The sequence below is a fragment of the Colletotrichum aenigma genome, assembly GCF_013390185.1.
Source record: "Colletotrichum aenigma strain Cg56 chromosome Unknown KSG_Cg56_contig10, whole genome shotgun sequence".
NCBI lineage: Eukaryota > Fungi > Ascomycota > Sordariomycetes > Glomerellales > Glomerellaceae > Colletotrichum > Colletotrichum aenigma.
In genome coordinates, this window is record NW_023500916.1 from 3980646 (window position 1) to 4000255 (window position 19610).

The 19610-nt window shown below is 51.9% G+C and overlaps 6 protein-coding genes across 6 annotated transcripts; 3 read left to right on the forward strand and 3 right to left on the reverse strand.

Annotated features, from left to right (window-relative positions):
* Nucleotides 1–2079: 2079 nt before the first annotated feature.
* Nucleotides 2080–2865, reverse strand: MES7 (Methylesterase 7; the record flags this gene model as incomplete). The annotated part of the gene is made up of 1 exon (XM_037330164.1): nt 2080–2865. One exon carries the CDS (start codon nt 2863–2865, stop codon nt 2080–2082), a length of 786 nt encoding a protein of 261 aa, XP_037171578.1.
* Nucleotides 2866–8140: 5275 nt separating this feature from the next.
* On the forward strand, nt 8141–9555 carry CYP7B1-0 (25-hydroxycholesterol 7-alpha-hydroxylase; the record flags this gene model as incomplete). Its single annotated transcript, XM_037330165.1, has 4 exons — nt 8141–8412; nt 8469–9242; nt 9302–9375; nt 9428–9555. 4 exons carry the CDS (start codon nt 8141–8143, stop codon nt 9553–9555), a joined length of 1248 nt encoding a protein of 415 aa, XP_037171536.1.
* A 3912-nt stretch (nt 9556–13467) lies between these two features.
* PR1C (Pathogenesis-related protein 1C) lies at nt 13468–14317 on the forward strand (the record flags this gene model as incomplete). Its single annotated transcript, XM_037330166.1, has 3 exons — nt 13468–14077; nt 14142–14244; nt 14296–14317. The coding sequence occupies 3 exons, from the start codon at nt 13468–13470 to the stop codon at nt 14315–14317; spliced, it is 735 nt and encodes a 244-aa protein (XP_037171538.1).
* Nucleotides 14318–14832: 515 nt separating this feature from the next.
* CGCA056_v014925 (uncharacterized protein) lies at nt 14833–15551 on the reverse strand (the record flags this gene model as incomplete). Its single annotated transcript, XM_037330167.1, has 2 exons — nt 14833–15353; nt 15422–15551. The coding sequence occupies 2 exons, from the start codon at nt 15549–15551 to the stop codon at nt 14833–14835; spliced, it is 651 nt and encodes a 216-aa protein (XP_037171537.1).
* Nucleotides 15552–17198: 1647 nt separating this feature from the next.
* CGCA056_v014926 (TMEM14 protein-like protein) lies at nt 17199–17637 on the reverse strand (the record flags this gene model as incomplete). Its single annotated transcript, XM_037330168.1, has 3 exons — nt 17199–17395; nt 17453–17545; nt 17601–17637. The coding sequence occupies 3 exons, from the start codon at nt 17635–17637 to the stop codon at nt 17199–17201; spliced, it is 327 nt and encodes a 108-aa protein (XP_037171540.1).
* A 1007-nt stretch (nt 17638–18644) lies between these two features.
* Nucleotides 18645–19385, forward strand: CGCA056_v014927 (uncharacterized protein; the record flags this gene model as incomplete). Its single annotated transcript, XM_037330169.1, has 1 exon — nt 18645–19385. The coding sequence occupies one exon, from the start codon at nt 18645–18647 to the stop codon at nt 19383–19385; it is 741 nt and encodes a 246-aa protein (XP_037171539.1).
* Nucleotides 19386–19610: the final 225 nt, after the last annotated feature.

Below are 19610 nucleotides of genomic sequence, written 5' to 3' on the forward strand. Positions count from 1 at the left end.
AGCGTTTGGAGCATGGAAATAGAAGCTCGGTGTGGGAGCATCAGAATCCTACAAGTTATGCAACACAACATACTCCACTGCAGCTCCAGTCCCTTCTGTTTGAAGCAAGATATCTGCATGGCTGTCCCAAATCACAGTTATGACGGCTGCATAACTCGGTTTTCGATGTAACATGTTGAGGCTAATCCTATTATCTTGAGGAGAAGCCATTCGTATGAAGCGACTGACATTCCCCAGTTTCTATGTAAAAACCTTGTCTATCTTAGTCCCCGTTTCGTTAGAGTTCCACAATAGTTGACGAGCTGTGCTGCGTAACCACCTGTAAAGAACCACGAGAATCGCCGGCCTTATGGAGGTAGGCGTTGCCGGGGCTCACCTGAAAAACCAATGCTGTTGGCTGGCACCCGTAAGCGCCCAGCCGCGCATCAACCCCCATCATGCAGCCACCACGCCTCCGCGAATTCCATGGCGGGAAAAACATGTCATCGAAAAAACCGACAACTTCTTTGGCGACACGTCACTCCATCAGCCGCTATCTTGATCTTTTTGGGCCATCTGAGATCGAATGATGCTCAGCATGCCTGGCTATTCTTCTCTCGATATGCCAATCACCCCAGTCCCAACTATAGCCTATCTGCCTCCTCAGAAGGCAACAAATTTAGCAACAGTCGCATCCTGGATGCTGTGCCTCTTCAACCTCCAAGTCGCCCCCACACTTGAGTCTTGTCTGTCCGCTTCTGAGTGGCCCAATTGCCAGCGCCAAGGAAAGTGTGATGTGAAGTCAGCAACGTTAGCTGCATGCGTCGGTCTCTCGAGCGGCCATGCCGGCCTGGCTGCGGCAGGATTGCGTAAAAGCACAGAACGCGGGAATGCGATGTGCCGCCCTTGGCAGTCCCATCCACTCACAGATGTCTTCTTCTGCAGATTGTCAGCGCATAAGTGCCGCGTGACTCTTGACTGCATTTGAGGCGTAAGTTGGACCGCGTCCTTTCAATATTTGGTTGCTTCTATGCTTTGAAACTCCTCACTTCCCTTCTCGGCGAGCATGACATCGTTTGAGATTTGTGCGATAGGCTGCTTTGTGCAGGACCTGTAGGGACCTTGATGATGGACGACTTGCCAGCGGTGAGGCCCGGCAAGATGCCATGTATTAGCTGTCGATGGTTAACGTGCTTGGCGATAGCGAAATCAAAGCGAGAAAGCGGTACCTGACATCGAAGATCACCCTTCCGCGGTCGCTTGCTCGACCGCTGACCGACAGCGACAATCTGGCAACATCACGTCCGTCGACTTGATTCAACTGCCTCAACGGGCGGCACCCAACAGAAGCATATCAAACGTCCCGGCATCCAAGTGCAAGCGTCCTCCATTTCTTCGAAGCCCTGCATATCGGTCGGCTGATTCCTTGCTGGAGTATTCACCGAGATATGGCTCCCGGAGCTTCGAATCATTCATGAATAAACAGAACAAGGGGAGCGGGAGAGTGAACAAAACTCATACCACGACAATAAGGCGTCCGAGCTCACTGAGAGACCCGACAGCCAAGGTGGCGTTAGGCGACTTGACGGATCGAATGTTGGGCCTTGAGGTGGACTCTGGGGAAAGGCACAACATCAACATAAGTGCTGCAGAAAAGAGAATCTCGAACACAGCAGTTGACAAAGCTCGGGACGATAACTAAACAACTTGCCGTATTATTGAGCATACCGAGTTGGACCACTTCGGAGTCGTTTCCGATTCGTGCGCAACAAGGGAAATTTGCCCCGGCACGGCAAAAGTATCAATGGCTCCTCCAAACCCAGAGCTACCGACGGGCTTAGGTAGCACGTTTAACGGAGAAAGAGGAATTGGCAATGATGAGAGTCGAAGCCATGAGATATTTCTACAACTTCCACACGAGTGATTCGGTATATTGGTATCTTACTGAATTGATTCATTTGACCGAGTCATCTACGTAGCAGTTTCGACATTGTTCTGTGGCATTTGATCGCCCGACTACGATTCATTCGCAATCGGCGTCTGGCGACGATAGCCGAAGCGGCTTTACGGAGCCATGTAACCCAAGCTTTGGTTTCCACATCACGCTTTGACTTCCCCATCTCTCTCAACCTCATCCGCAATTTCAGTGACCTGCTCCACGAATTTGTCGACCTCGGTGATGAAGGCAGAGTGGCCACCGGGATTGCGAAGCACCCTCTTGAGCGTCGGTATGGTGGCAATGATCTGCTCTTGTGTCGTGGGAGGAATTGTCTGGTCCTTTTCGCAAAAGATGTAGTAAGCGGGAACTGTCAGCTCGTCCAGGCCAACAGAAGCGCCGCCGAATAGTGCCTCCTGAGACTGGGGCAACAAAGCCGCCATGCACTTGTCCGCAAGCTCGTCGGGCATATCAGGTCCGTAGAAAGCACCCTTAGCCTTGGAGTTTGCCGTGACGAGGCCGTCAGCGACATCGACAATGTCCAGTCCAGGAGGCAAAACGCTGAGGGCGCTGGCTCCCTTCTTAGGAGGCATGTTGGCGGTCACGTAGACGACTGCGCGGATGCCACCCTTCTTCGATTGTGCGGCTCTCTCGGCTACCGAGTAGCCCTTTGACGCGATGGTCAATGGCGTTCCGCCATAAGAGTGTGCAAGGGCGAGAAACTCTTTACCCTCGTCAAGGTAAGAGTCGAGATCGGTCTGGATCTTGCGCGCATCGTCGTCCAGTGTGACCTTGGGGTCATTGCCAACACTAGGGAGGTCAACTCCGATGATGGGAGAGAAACCAGCGGCCTCGAGCTGTGCCCTGGCCAAGTCAAAACATGAAGACTTGTGGAAGCCACCGTGAACGAAGACGACGCCCAGTGACCTGGGAGCTTTAACCGCGGGCATGATTGACGGTTCTTTTGGCGTTGCTATGCGAAAGGTTGGGTTGAAAAACTGTAAATCTCGGTTGTTGTGAGCAGACCCTGGCAACTTCGTGAGTGAGGGCGCCGGGACTTTGTATTGAGGGCAGACCATCCTTTATTGAGTGCGAGTCTCTCGCGTTTGCGGGGCTTCGTGACGGTCGAGGATGCAACAAGTGGCCTGTTGTGGGAACTATTATGAAGCTCAATGTTACTCTACATCCCGATCTTCTTACTGGGCTCCCCGGCATCCGGTTCTTCGGAAGGTGGAGGCGGATTCGAATTGGACGTCTTGTATTCGAGCGAACAGAACTCCAACCAACAGTTTTGTAGCTGAGCGAGTCATGGGCTCCCTACGTTGTCGGAAGGATCCTAGCGGGTGAAGTTTAGTGGCCGTACGGATTGATTGGGTGGAGTCTCTGTGGGTGTTCATGAGTGTCAATCGTGGAGCCCTGCGGCCGACATGAGCAGATATTCACTTTACTACTGCTGTTAATGTTCGTGGGATGCACAACTTACTATGGCAATGGAGGGATCACGTTTCCAGCGAGTGTGACGACTCATGCAAGGTACGGCGTCCAACTACGGTTCCCTGTCTGTCCGTATGAAGAACTGTTGCAGAAGATTCCACCTTCGACTGCCGGGTTAGAACCCATGTTTTCGCTTGAGTTATATGAAAGGGCTAGCTGCATCTCTCTAAGGAATCTAGCTTCGGAGCATTTTGTTCACTCCTTGTTTTTTCTTAACCGTCTAATGTCTTCAGGCAGTCGGATTTCACCATGGACGACGTGACGTACTCTTCGGAAAACAGTGTTGCTTCTATTCTGATTGTTCCGCATGCGGTCTTCAGCGTAATTGCAACCCTTCTGGTCGGGTTGCGAATTTATTCTGCCCGAGTCGTTACCAAATCACCATGGACGTTTGACGAACATATTGCCATTGCGGCGTTGGTATGCTCAGACCTCCTCTGCACTAGTTTGTCGCGACCTTAAACTGACTCTTTTGATTGCGAAGATCGCGAACCACATCATGCTTATCAGCGAAGGCATCGGTACGTGATTTTGGCTTCGCGATTAACACATAAACTTCAGAAGAGAATGCTGATTTTCGGACCCAGCGGTGAATTATGGGCTTGGAACAGAAATGACCCAGATCTTGACAGAATTCCCCGGCGGAGTCTCTGCCTTTCTCAAGGTATTTCATACGTCTGCTGGTGCAACTCAATCGTCTGACCTCACAGTGTATTCTCTCCATTGAGATAGCATACGGAATTGCATGCCCCCTATCGAAACTGGCTGTGCTTACCATGTTCTACCGTATCTTCTCGGCTTCGAAGATCTTGCGGTACTGCGTGTGGGCAATCGCTTTCGGACTCATTGGGTGGGGAATTGCTGTGGTCGGCGTCAGTAGTGAGTACTCCGCAAACCGGCTAAGAATGAAGTGGTCAACGGTTTACTGATCTAGTCTTGCTCCAGTCTTTTCCTGTACACCCATCGCGAGATTCTGGGACCAAACGATCCCTGGCACATGCATCGACTCGAGCAAATTCTACATTGGCATCACTGTACCAAACATCGTCTTCGACATTCTTACGGTAGCTGTCCCAATTCACGAAGTCTGGAGACTACAAATGGGACGCGAGAAGAAGCTCGCCATCACAGGCGTCTTTCTACTTGGTGGCAGGTATGATCCAAGGTTATGCGTCATTTGTGGTGGATGCAAGCTGACGCGATTACCCACAGCGTCGTCCTCGCCTCGATTGCCCGACTGGTTCTCTTTATCATCTATCGACCTGGAGAAGGAGCAACTGGAAACAACATCAGTCAGACCGTAATCATTCCTCATGCGGCGTCTGCAATCGAAACATGCCTTGCTATCATTGGCGCATGCCTCCCGCCATGCGCCCCTCTCTTCCGTCGCTTTCTCGGTGGCGTTGTCAGCGTCGTGAGCTCCGGAGACCGATACAACTCGAGGCCCAGCGGAGCGGCTAAGTCCGGCAACTCGAAAAACTTCAACACCCTCGTGACGATTGGAAAGATATCCAATCGTGGGGTGGGACACCGCAAAGGCTCCAATGATGATGACCTCGATGGTTCCTTTGAACGCCTTGGGGACGGGAATAGTCTGCAGGGATCCACCGACGAGTTGTACGTGAATAACGAAAGCTCTGGGTCTCGCAGAGATCTTGGTGCGGAGGATGGAATACATGTGAAAAGAGAAGTTCACGTGGAAAGAAGTGGGAAGGTAGCCTCACAAGACGTCAGGGAATGGGTGACGGGCGACATTCCACTAGAGAGGATAACGGATCGTGAAAAGACATCCGGAGTTACAGGACTGGCTAGATAGATCATCGAATGATTGTCGTTTTTGGCCAACTTTGATCTATTGCGAACGGCCTTCAGGGCCTTTGCCGATGATTATACTGTCCCTCCACCCGACTCATGAGAGGTGGTTCCGGGTGCATGGTAAGCTAAACATGTTTGGCCCGGCGATCAGTGGGATTCGCACGAGTGACCTTCGAGACCATCGCGCTGTTACTTTAGGCAGATAACCAGCCAACTTCAGTTAGCCGACAGTCCAATCATTGGTCATGACTTGCAGACGAAGAGCATCCGTGGTGTGAGAAAGCGACGTCACAACCCGGATCGACCATTTACGCAATGTTTGCTTGACCAAGACATTGCTCAGCGGAGCCTTTTCTACATGGGAAAATTGGCTTTCTGGGGGATTGTTTGCCAACTGGGCTACCAGAGCCCAGATTTCGCCGGTGCTTGCACCTCGGGCAAGCAGTGGCGAGTGCTGTTGACCTGAATCTGGAGCACTTCCCTCACTTGGCAAAAAGTGTCAAGGCTAGGCTCTGAAAACTCAAGCTTGGCCTCGCAACTGAAGCTGTTTCCGTTTTGGCTTTGGAAATAGATCATTTGCCATGTGCAGCTAACTCGTGAACAAAGCTATGCTTCGCCGCCAGTTTCGTCAACAAGGGGTTTGCCCCAGCGTTTTGCCGAGTCTTCAACTCTGCGTGGAGCTGAGACTGCACAACTGTACGTGGGCGGACCAGGTTTCATTTCGGCACAACGATACATCTTGTTCTTCCCCTCAACTTCCGATCCGAGTCTTTTGCCACAGTCGTGCTAGGATGGTACCCGTCCAAAAGACCCCAAGTGACCTTGATTCGTACGTGTTGGTCCATATGCCATATCAGCCGCACGGATATTCGAAAGGCTGAAGCGGGCAAACTGAGAAAATACGGTAGTTCTTTGTTCAAAGTCTATGGGAAGGATGCCTGCAAGGTCTTTAGATGTAGGGATCTTCAGCTTAGTGGGGGTGGTTGATCTTGCGCCGCAATCCTTCATGCAACAGAAGGCATCTGCAGGGTAGATAATGACGATGTCACTGAGGTGCACCATCTCAAAAGAAAAGCCGGTTTACGTGCGTCCATTTTCCCAAGGGGCAAAGCATGCGTGCGGCGTGCGGCGCACATTCCTACTCCTCAGATGAGACGAACTTAGCAACTGCATTTTGTGCCACCGTAGATGGGTGGTGGGGTTTTAACCAACACAGTTTTGGTCCAAAACCCCTGTCAACAACTACAAAAAGGGAATATGCTCGAGATAAGAGCAGGCATCTTGCAGCGCGCGCTTCCAACAATGATGTGTTGGTTTCGTTCGTTGGCTTTTTTCCAGCTCAGCAACTGCATACTGAGCTGATTATCGACCGGCAACGTGTCGACTTGTCCTGCACGAAAACATGGTAACATTCAACACACCCACTATCTCGATTTCCTGTCACAGTCGAAACACCACACCAGTTCGAATCACTCTAGCGGTGTAAAATGGAAGAGACAGATGATCCATTCAAAACGATTAAATGTCGCACAACGCGAACTAGGACTGTCGGCAGACATGCTTTACGGCCGTTGTTACGGCCGATAATCCGTTGCTTGTTTGCTGCAGAATGTGTGCCCGGCTCCTGGACATGATTGACCGGGAGCCCGTGTTGGACCTGTTGGCCTTGTTGGCGCAACCGCCCGTTGGAACCTCGACAGTTGCCAAGTTCCGACCACGGCGCAGTCCACTGGCAAGTGGCCAGCATGGCAGGGATCTGATCTACGTGTCCTACGCAGAAGGGGTCACCGGCAAGCCACCCGAAAAGCCACTGGCCACAAGAGGACCCGAGAGCCCGCTGCTCGTGCCGTTATGGCTGCAGGACCCTCAGATCCGGCTCGGCGTTGATGCCATATTACACGCGACGTTTGCAATGCATGTGACATACTGCAGCCACCGCCCATCACTTCAGTCTCGTGTCTACGGAAGGGACTGGGCAACCAATATGACTGGAAATGCTCGACGGCTGCTGATTGACCTGAACTTGCACCCGAAAGGGACAAAAGACGTACTGGGGGCAATTTTCAATATTAACTACGACATTCCACACGACGTGTCACCAAAATGGCAGCCAATTGCGCGCTACATGTGCTGGCATTCAGCTTACCGCGGCACATAGCACGGCGCAGAGGAGCCCCCAACGTCCGCAGAGCCTCACAGCCCTCCCGGGGGTGGTATCGGGCGCTTACGACTTTTGCATATGTAGTTGCACAGAGGAAAAGATGGTGGGAATGATTGCGGGGCGGAAGGTCCAACGCGATTAACCCCGAATGATTGATACGAAGCAGTCGGAAGTGGCCAAGGGAGGGGGAACAAGTCAGGCTAATAAAATTTTCCTTCACTCTCGGTTCCATGCTGTTGGACCTCAAGGCACTCACACAATCAACACCATGGGTTGTTGTCATTGTCTCGATCCCAGCCGACGAGAATCTCACGTTGGGGGGGTTGAGGGATAAGCCACTGTTTGTGGACGACATATATCCTAATTCGGGGTGTAGCTCCGGTCGATTCATGGGTATTGGTTGGCCCAATGCATGGTGATGTCTTTTCCAAGGTACAAAGAGACTTGGCAGCCCAATTACACGGACAGGCATGCCAGCGCCATCTGCATCCGAGTGGCATGTGCGTTTGGCTTCGAGTTGCTTTCGGGCCCCCAATCACAGCAAACGCAAATGAAAGTCAGATTATTGGATGGGTAGGAAGAGGCCGTGTTTGCCCTGTTGCTTCTTATTTCGGACCGGCTTGGCGGTCTGCCGTGCATTGCATATTTAAAAGGATTACAGAGACGCTGTGTTACAGCTGCTTCGTGTGAAATGCCTGACAGTTTGGGTCTTTCTCGTCGTCAACCGAACAATCCAACCTTTCATTAACAGTAACATGCTTTCTCAATACATTGCCTCGCAGGTCACAGTCAGCCCTGCTGTTGGCCATGTTGCTACCCAATTACTGGGACGCTTCCTCGGTCACGGTCTGGTACTTGCCATTCCTTTAGTCTTCACATACCTCTTGTATTCCTCGCTCAACCGAAAAGGCCTGCGGATGAAGGGTGGAGGTGAACGTAATATCATCAAGTTCCCTACGAGTCTTTCCTTCATTACGGATCCACTTGCATTGGCTTTTGCTACGGAAAGCTTCCTCCGTAGGCTCCAGTACGTTTAACTCTCAAGGCTTTGACTAAAAGCTATCTTTCTGATTACTTCCGCAGAGACGGGTGTCGCCAGGTTTTCCCTGTGTCTCTGCCCGGTAGAAACCTAAGCATAGCTCTGCCTGGAGAGGGCACACGAGCATTGTTCCGACAATCAAAGGAATATGTTCCCGTTCCTGGATTGTTTGACGCTTTGACAGTTTTCTTCGGGTTGACGGCCAAGGACCATGCTGTATTCGATCACGGACATGTCACCAGGTTCGAGCTTCACCACAGCGAAGGCCACCGAACCAATCATGTAGACCCATCGCGGAGAATCATTGAACATCAGCGAAGGGATTTCACTTCATTTCTCAACGGCGATAGTCTGAAGGCCATCATGAAAAGATTCGAGAACAACTTCTGCAACGAACTCCAAGGACAACTACTCGATGCTCCAACTACCCATATCCCGGATCTCTACACCTTCATCAGGGACTCCATCTTCAAAGCCGAAGTGAAAGCTCTTTACGGGGAGATGATTTTCAAGATTTGTCCTTCATTCTGTCAAGATTTCTGGGAGTTTTATGATGCGTTTCCCGTCATCTCCCGCCAACTCCCAAGGTGGCTGTTTCCGACAAAGTATCAGAAGAGAGACAAGATGCTTCAAAATCTCCACGCGTGGCGCATTCAATGCACGGCTAAGCATGATTCCTCAGACGAAGGTTATCTCGACTGTGGGGAGTATGAACCAGTCTGGGGGACTCTCTATATCCGAAGAATGGTACAACGACACGAAAAGCTTGGATTTTCGGATGAAGGAATTGCTTCAGCTCTCCTGGGTTACCTGTTTGTGTAAGTTTGTTCCATAGAATTGGTCCTGACTTCCGTTTACCTGCTTACCGGACTCACAGAACAACCGCAAACACAATACCAGCGGCAGCATGGATGATTCTGCACACGCTTTCGGACGAGTCGCTCATGTATCGTATGCGCCATGAACTTTCAATGGACAATCTAGCTCACCTGGATCTTCCCAGTCTGGGGAGCGCTCCCCTCCTCAACTCCGTCTATCGGGAGACACTCAGACTTCAAGTTGCTGGCGCTACAGGCCGTACATCTCCTCAAACTGGATTCGGTTCACACCAAGCTGGTACTGTTACGATGACAGCAAGCTGGCTTGGTGGACTTGACACGACATTTTGGAACGAAGGAGCTGTTGTTGACGGTGTCCCGAAGCATCCTGTTGACACTTTCTGGGCTGAGCGGTTTCTGGATTATCCAGATGACCCCGGTAGCGGACCTCTCCGTAAAGCAGACAATTACCCACTTGCTGATCAATTCCCCATCATCTCGGACACGAAGACGACGACAGATGACTCAACAGCAACACTAAGCATAAGTGGTCTTCGAGGGCATTGGTTTCCTTTCGGGGGCGGCGCATGGAGATGCCCGGGTGAAACTTTAGCTAAAAACACCATTTTGGTCTCGGTCTGGGCATTACTGCGGGACTTTGATGTACATGTTACGGATCGTACAGCCGCGTCAAAAGTAGTATTGGAGCCACGGCATAGGACCCTGCCTTTCGGCACACACGCATTTAGTCGGCTTGTTCCGGTCGACGTTGCAAGGCGAGTGCCATGCATAGAATAGTTACTTGAATCTGAATATTATCCTCAAATTTGCACTCATTATGTGGGATGCAGCCGTTGCCTCTTAAGTCTTCAAGTTAAGCCTAGCGTGATTAATACTGATGTGAATCATTGGATGATTGTTTTTATCAACTTCATTTTCAATCGATATACGTTGATTTCTTTTCTATAAGTAGTGGATAGCTTCAGCCAGGCGACCAATTTAGTGAAGCTGCTTCCTTTTCTCTTTCTCTCTTCTTAATTACTGACCACCCCCTGCTGGTACGCAGTTTCGGCCTCTAAAGGGTTCCAGAATCAGCTAATCATGAGCGAATCATTGAGAGTCCAATGGCTGATGCATGGAAGCAGATGCAATCTCAAGGCTCGAGTGGAAGCCGTGGAGCATCAACATCCACTCAAGCGGGTATCAACCTGGTCGGTTAGCTCAGTTGGTCAGAGCGTGGTACTAATATGTCATCTAACATGTTGAGTAATGCCAAGGTCATGAGTTCAAGCCTCATACTGATCATCGCTGTTATTTTTTGAGGATGTCACAATCTCCCTGGTCCTCACGATGTTGAGCTGCATGAAGACACGTTCTGACGTAACTTTCTTAGCCAAGAATCTCCTGATGAGATTAGTGCTACTGTTCCGGACTGTTTTGACTGAGCCGATGACGATTGCCGGATGATCATTTTATTTTCCGGCCCGAGAAAGGGTTTTGAGCTGTGTTACGGGACGTGATCTCCGCATCCGGAGTGAGATCAAGAATCGTCGGAGAACAAAGAACATGGTCTAGACTATTTGCGCTCGGCAACTTCGAGGGGTAAGAAATGTCTTGGTACACCTTGCTCCACTGGCAGGCTGGCAGCTGAAGAATACAGTCTAGCCGGTTTAGATTGGATCTCAGTGGGCTTCAGCTTCTCAGCTGAACGCTGCCTAGCCGTTGACCTCATCCTGCCAATGCACCCTGGTTTTCTGACCGCCGTAGGTTCATGAAAGTCATACTCCAGCGACTGGCAAACGTTCAACCATGTATGCAAATAAGGTCTCCTCGCTGGAAAAAAACTTCCGTACTTCAACTGAAGGTTCTTCCTGGCGATGTATAACGGCCGGTTCGCATTTCAGGGTTCCCTTGGTCTAAAGTGTCTCGGCTAGCAACCCCCCACTTCCGGCGTCTACGCCGGAAGTGGGAGCCTTTTGCCCGGTAATGTCCCGAAGAGGAAACCCTAGACTGACCCCCTAATTGGCTGGGTTCTATGCTTTGATCGTAGTATGCGCGTGACGGAGCACCCGGTTGGACTGGCTGCTGGCAACTGCTTCTTGTGACTCGGCATTCGCTGAGTTGACGAGGACCGGCGAGAACACCGGCCAGCACAGTCGAGGGCGGCTTACTCTTCCGCCCACCAATTCACAGTTGAAAAGCCGTTGACAAAAGGGGTTTGGTACACGAGCGATGAGCAGTTGTCGCTGCCAAGTCTGACGCACATCCGTGTCGATTCGCATCGAATAAGATCTACATTTGGGTATTGGGTCAGCACTTGATGTCTGAAGCCGGAAGTGAAGAAGAGCCACTGACTGCAACGTCCTACGTCGAACAGTTTGACAACACGCACTCGATCGGCCGGCGCTTTGCCATAGACATGAGCTGACGTGGCGAACGACGCAAGGTTTTTAAAGCCATTGTCCAGGTGAGAGCTCTTGATGTTCGGAGAGAGTCAAAAGAAGTTACACAATGAACAAAAAGGTTTTCTCTGAGGCCGCAGCCGCGTCAGCAGAGGCTGTTTCTAGCGTCTCCGTAGTACGCTTCAACGAGGATTTGGCCTGTTAGCCACTCGGACCATGAGAAGCTACGGATGGTCCCGCGGCTTAGAACTCAAGGTGAGGCTTGGATCGGTACAACCTAGCTCGTCCATGTTCCTGGAATAGCAGCTAGATTCTGCCACCACTGGACCCTGAAAGTCGACAGACTTGACATCTCATATCCATGATCATGAAGTTTGTCGGTCAATCTCGCAGCAGCAACTATGAGTTGCAGTTGAAAGGCCCGGATTTCTCTCTTGTGAGCGTTGGAATCGCTACAGGATCATATCGATGACGTGTGTTGCACGAGTTTTTTTATGTTCCACAGCTGAGACGCGGAGCACAAGCATGGACAGCACGTTGCACATGCATTGATGCTGACTGGTTGGAGACTTGACAAGACAATTTGGGAAATACTGCTGTGCCGACGGCCAAACTCGAGTAAATGCTATTCCATCATCGTGGGCGGTCGGGATTGCGGTGTTGCCGGGCGCTTAGCTTGGCGCGGCCCCCGAAACGCAACACAATCCGTCTGGGAAACGCTCGTGGGATGGGGTTGGCATGTTCTGCTCCTTCGCAGCTCGGCGTGCGTTCCTTCGCGCCATCAGCTGTCAACAATTACTAAAGGTTAGCGTTATCACCGGTCGGCAGGATACACGTCGCTGAAGATCGCCAAGTGCGAATAAGGCCGCCAAAGGTTTGACGCGTCGACATCGCACGAAAGCCGGAGAGCTTCCCTGAGCTAGTCAGGAGGAGCAGATGCCGGTCAAAACGAGATGCGGATCACGGTGGAGCTGACGTTGCACAAATTATCATCGCCGACTTCGTACTTGGCGAATAAGGTTATCGATGTTCAAGAGCTTATTGCCAAGAGAGGGGGAGATGACGGGGAGACAAGATTGCATTTCTACGCCCCTTACATGCCGATAAAATCACAGACACCTCTGTTTTGAAACTGCCCGGGCCATATGATACTGCGCTGACTCTGCCGCCACTGACGGGCGATAAGAATCGCTGGAATGCGTGTGTCTGGGCGATCAGGGGCAATTGAACTCTTCCGACGGAGGCGCGCTGAAGCTGTCTGGGCTTGCAGCATCTTGATCACGAATGGCTGCAAACACTGCGGTTGCGTGGTTTTACTGCGTAGTTCTGGGCCATGCGGACAAAATCCCTCAAGTCTTCCAAAAGCGACGAAAGGTGTTTCGCATATTCAACAAAGAGCTCGTGGGCTAGATGGGGTGAGGCTGAGGGGGCTTGACTGCCGTCCTGCCGCACCAAAGCGAGACACTCTGTCTTACTGTTTAATTACCTGATGTCGTGGCTTGAGCGTCAAAGAATGGCCAATGGTCTCGAATAAGATGGGGACGAAAACGGCAAAAATACCGGCCTTTCCTGGAGAACTCGAAGGGCACTTGGGAAACATGGAATGATATATAGGGCAGCTGGAACATCCAGGTTCAAGGGATTCTCTTCAGTTCTCCAGCTCGCCTTTGCTACTCTCCCTTGACACATCGTGTCCATCTTCCCAGTTATTTTACGGGTATCCTTCAACTTTGCATCTGGCAGGGACCATTTTCTTGTTCTTTCATTTCCTTTCGACATTTACCCGACTTTCGAATCCCGGAGATTAGATAATTCTGTCCACCATGCGTTTCTCGACCAGTGTAACTCTCTCAGCGGCTCTGCTTGCTACCAGCGTCACGGCGCAAGCCCCTGTTCTTGTTGATGTCCAAAGTCTGCTCCCGGCAGCCGGCACTCCCGCCATCTTCGACAAGACCACCATCATCCGATCCACTTCCATCCTCACAACCACGGTCAAGTTGACCAGCTCAACGGGATTGGCCAACTCGACCATTAGCAGAACATCCAGCACTAGATCGTCCAGCAGCAGAACTGCTTCCGCCACCTCTATAACCTCGCCTACATCGATTCCGGGCATCACCGCTGACCAGCAGAATGCCGTAAACCTTCACAATGAGGCGCGAAAGCTTGTTGGATGTTCACCTTTGACCTGGGACGCCGGTCTTGCCAACGACGCTCAAGTATACGCCAAGACCCTCGCGAGCATCGACAAGCTACAGCACGACGCGAACAGAGGGAATGAAGGCGAGAACCTCTACTACCAGTATGGCAGCGGCAGCCTCCCGTATGCTGCTGCTACCACCTGGTGGCTCAACGAGAAGCAATACTACACCGGGCAGGCTATCCCTCTGGCCAGCTCGAACGGAAAGCAGTTCTCAGACTATGGTCACTACAGTAAGTTACATCTTCCAAGAGCAGCTGTCATCTCAACGAAGAGCACCTTGCTGACAGCATCCAGCTCAATGCGTCTGGAAGACTACCACCAAGGTTGGAATGGCTACTGCGCAGTCTGCCTCGGGTAAGACCTATGTGGTCGCTCGCTACTCACCAGCCGGCAACATGTAAGTTCCCGCCATTCATTTGCCTTGGGATTTCCCACTAACTTGATGAAGCGTTGGCCAAAAGCCCTACTAGTGCTGGAGGGTGAAATTGTGGGAATATGGGCGTCGGTAGAAGGAGTTTGTGGTTGGTGCCTTATATTGGCCGATTCTCAGTATTAAATTTGGCGGTGTGTCTGGCAAGCAGATTTGTTTTCCAGGCATAGATTTCTAGACAAATTTAGATATTAGATTCTACGATGGTCCCTAATCACATCGGTGATCGTTCACTTCTTGTCATGATAAGAGTCGCGGCCAATATCACAGGAGAAGAAAATAACAAGCCGGGATCAAGTCAATGCGGTGTATGTATTTATATTTCGAAAGCAAGTGGAAACCACCTCGTATCGACGCTGTTGACTATAAAAGTTCCATCTGCTCTGAACGTGGCGGCGACAGCGAAAATCGCATTCCGCTCCATGGTTCTCCCACAGCCCCTCATATGAAGATATGCGTCTGCGCAAAGACACGATGCGCGATCTGGCCCGTATGGGCGCCTGTAGAAATTAAAATCCCTGTAGTAAGATAAGTTCCCTGGCACCCCTAAAGCTGTTAATCCTGAACATAGTCGGGGATTTTCGGCATCCAGTCGTTGTCCTTGTCTGCCTGTTGCTTCTCGATTCGGGAAGCCTCGCTGTTCAACTTGCCTCGCAGGAGCGACAGCCTTGCGTCACGCCTCATTCTTGTAGGTCGCTTTCCGGACTGTTCCTCCCGCCGAGCCCAATATTCGTCAATTAGATGGGCCGGAAGTAGGCTCGCTGGCTCCCATGTGTGCTTCGGATGTCCCACCCACTCGACCAAATATCGATCATCACCAGCTCGCGAAGCCCCGAAGTCCATGATCTCGTGCACCAACCACATCCCGTCGTTATTCATGAAGAGGTGCCTGCCACCTTGGGAAGCCCAATACTCAAAGACAGCAGACTTGGCGTCTTGATGGAGGCACTCCTCAGACTCCCATGTTGTCGAGTTATCTTCCCATTGAACAAGCATCTCAAAGGCGTCGGTGCCATCGAGAGTGTCGACTTTTCGGTGGCTGCGGATGCTTTGGAAGGCGTAGTAGGTTGAATCGTCTGGTGCGGCATCACCGTTGTCAGCATTCACGGAAAGGTGTCGTATGAAGGCGAGAAACAAGGCATACCTGCTTGAGAACCATTGGTGTCATCATTGGAAGGCTCTCTCAGCTGGGATTTGGGCGTCGACAAAGACTCTGGTGTGGGAAGCGCCAAATCGCCGTTGCCACGGACCTTTGAGGGGGTATCCCACTTCATTTTCGTTGACTCCAGCTCGTGGTCGCGATCCCACGGTGTGCAGCATGGGCCAGGTTGCGGATACGGGGTCTCGGAAGGGGGATGCGCAGTGGAAGCTGAGATTTACCACGTCGTCCGAGAAATGAAAAGCTCACATAAGGTAAGGTATGGGATAGTCATGTGGAAATGGAAGGACCCCTGGGGGCAGGATCCAAGGCAGTTGCATCTTGCAGTAAGGTAGTTCCTGCTGGCACTGAGGAGGAAGGCTCTCGTCTCGTTCCTGCCGGTACAGTGCAGGTACTCTCGGAGGCTGTCATGTCGTGAGAAGAAAGCACCCAAGTTGTTACCTTCCTTAAGGTACCTTAGCTTAGCTTAGGTATACTGCAGAAAGAAGGTCCGTCTTTGGGCAGGACCAGTCTGGACTTCCCGAGATCTCTTTCCTTTCCTATTTCCTAGAGGCCCTCCATTGCCCGGTCTTCCCTTCTGAAGCTGCCATCTTCGTCCAATTCATCATGGTATTGATACGAAAAGAATAGCTAAAATTTGTCTCGAGAAGACTGGGAGAAGGGAACACATGCTGATCATGTTCACACTGCACTCTCTTGGAAAGCGCAACCCCGTCCGATGATTCCGGGTATCGGCGCCGATGGATCCACAGCGGCCTAGCATTCCAAGTCGCCTGAAAGGGACTAGCGCCGTCAGCCCTGGGCGTCTTGTGCTTTGCCGATGTTCCTCCGTGGGATTCTCGGGTTTTCCTGTGTCCGGTGAGTGCTCCAGGCGCCCTGCCGATCTTGCATCTTTCGACTCCTCGGTCCTCGCACCTTTTTTCGGCGCCGGACCCTTTGCAACCAACCAATGCCGAAACGGTCGAGAGGTCCGATGTACCCCGACCTCCGCTCCTCTTCGAAACGGCTTGACCGTCGTGCGCTCGTCGAATGCACCCCAAATCCCCACTGAACCGACCAGCCCACGACCGAAGTCTTGATTGTTGATATGCACTTCGAGCGGCTTTTTTGGAACACCGAGCGCGAATCGACTTCCGACGAAATGACAGATAAGCAATTGAAGCCGAAGTCCTGCGTCGCGTTGGAGCCACGTGCGATTTCGCTGGCTTGGGAACCGACAAACAGTCGGCGAAACCATCGACGCTCCTACCACAGCACACCGGAAGACCTTCGATCTTCGATCTTCGATGACGACAATAAAAGGAGCCCACGTCAGGCCACCTCTGGCTCGATAATAATGCGTCGGGCAACATGTTTGTCGGTTGTCGCATCGGCGGGGAGACAGCTTGCTGCACCGAATGCCGACACCGACCTCTCAGCGCTTTCCGTAGTTGTCGTCGTGAACCGACTTGCCCGAGTCGCCCGAACTATTGCGTGGACAGCATCTTGTTTGCAGCCGACGCTTCCCCGCATGCCAGCTTCGCATATTCTTCGTGTCCACATGTGACCTTCGGCTAAGGTACTCGGATGGCCTCTCAAACTATACCAGTGCTGTTGTAGCAGCAAGAGATCTGGCAGAAGATCTCGGATCTATCCTTCAAACGAAAGCTGCAGCCAGACCGATGCACAGGATGACTGGAAAAACTTGCGAGGGGATATTCTTCATGTGCATCCTCGTGAAAACCTTCACCTACACATACTCATACAGAACAATTCTTGTGATTCAGACCCCGAACTTGAACTCCCGGTACTTCTTCTGATAGTAGAAAGTCGCCGCTGCACCGGCAAATGTGAGGGCCAGTGGTATGGGCGCTTTTCCTCCAGTCTTGATGGCCCTGGAGGCGCCGGCGCCAAGCAGCACGATGCTGTTTCCGAGAGCGAGCTCCGCGCCGTAGTCCTTGTTCTCCTTGAGGAGGTAACCTGACCGAGCATTACTTCTTGCTTACCAGCTGTGACGGGGAACACTCCGCGACTTACCAGAGCACGCGTAGGCGGCTCCAAGTCCAAGACCCGCGATGAGCGACGGCTTGGACTGCGTCTTCAGGAAGCCGGCAGTGCCGCCGACGGCCACTGAAAACCAAGTTAGGCATATGCACTGATGGCAATCGGGGAGATCGTCACTCACAGAGGCCGGCGAGAGTAAAAGACGGGTGGTGAGCCATTGCGATAATTCGATTGATAGACTTGATGGGATGAACGTGAGAGGCGGCATCAAAGGCAAAAGCCGTTCATCCCGGCGGGAGCCGCTGGGGATTAGTAATGGTCACGGCGGTAAAGCTTCGGCAATTTCGTCAACCTTGAGGTCGAGGTGGCTTCCTGACGTGATGGACCTCCAGGAGAATAACTCAACGAGCCACTCTATGCATGTCTTTTCAGCGCCCTGGAGATACCAAGCAATATCCCCGAAAGACTTATGATGGTTCATGAATGGAATTGTCAACGTTTTTCCTGGCTACATACCTACCTCACTCCACGTCCATGGATCCTGCCTCGACACAACTGTGAGGCCTCAGGCTCGCAAGTTGCGTCACGTTCGTCCTTCGCGCCTCAGAAGACCATATTCGTGATCGGGTAAGAAAGCCTAATTGTCTTTGAAATACCCGTTTCGCTTCGCGTCAACTACCTGATGTTCACCCAGCGTGCTGCTACTATCGCGTTCAGGAGGAGTTCGTGGCCCAGCCGACCGCCCACGCTGCGGGTCTTGGGTTGGGCTACCGTCCATTCTGATATCCACATCCGATATGGTGTAGTGGCCAACATGATGCCCTCTCAACTCGGATGAGAGGTTAGGCATAGCCCCGAGTTCGATTCTCGGTTTCGGAACATTTTTGTCTTCCGCAATCATCCACTTTCTGCCTTCAATGTTTGTCTTCTTTTTGTCTTCTTCGTTCGAATTTCACCCGACGCGTCTCCCACAATTCAAAAACGTTTGCTTCCCTGGTAGTAAATGCATTTGGACAGATGCGCTTTCGACCTGTATTTTGCGTACTGTTATGACCACTGAAGGCTGCTGACAATCCAAGCCATTGGCAGGCAGCCACGGTGTGACTAGGCAGCCGTATGAATTGGCCTCTGTGAGAACCGAATATTGGTAGCTAACATTGATGAGAAGTAGCCAAGGAGCTACTATCACTGAATGAACCTTTTCTTCAACTCTTCTCAATTCACGATGACGACTGCAAAGATCTCCCACGTCCCTCAGATCCAGCTTCTCTGCATGGAAAAGCAGTTCGCTGTCGCCTTCGCCAAAGCACGCAAGATTTGGGAGCTGCATGAGTCGGTTTCCGTCCAAGTTCACGAGTGCCCTCTCATTTATCTATCAGAAGATGTTCAATTCGACACCATCGTATCCCCTGCCAATTCGTACGGCCGCCTCGACGGCGCATTCGACGATGCCATCTCTCGCGCCCTGTCGCCCCGCGACGACTACCTCGCCCTGACGCACGTCGCCCAGCGACAGCTTTATGAACAATGGCGCGGCTTCGCGCCCCCTGGCACATGCACGCTGGTCCGCATCCCCGACAAGTTTCGCGCCCGCTCTCGCAACGTCTGGGGCACTCGTCGCGTCGCGCTCTGCCCTACGATGCGAACGCCCACGAACGTCACCTGGGACCGGGAAATCGTGTATGAATGTATGTGGAGCTTGCTTTGCGCCATCGACAACCATAACCGCGACGTCCGAGAAGGCAAGACCGCAGAGGGCGAGGAGATTCGCAGCGTGCTCATGACTCCGCTGGCGACGGGTGTAGGACGTGTGAGCCCCGAGAAGTGGGCTTCGCAGGCCGTCCTAGCAATCAATCACTTCGTTCAGGCCTCTGAGAACCCCGAGAAATGGAGCAGACTTGACTGGGCTGATTTTGACGGGCCTTGTGAAGAGGTGGCGGCTACTTGGCGAGAAACACAGACTTGAAGGGGCGCATGGTGTCGTGCGGACCCCGCGATGGTGTACACACCTCGATCTTCGGCCCTGCGGCAAGACGCGAGACATGCAGGCGATCACCAAGGATTTCAATATCTAGACTAATTCTTTTCAATCTTTCACTCGTGCACATGTATCTATTAATCAGCGCGACGTGTCTAATCACATGTGGCACTTGAGTACTTGGGGATCCATCGAACCAAACTGGCGAGACAC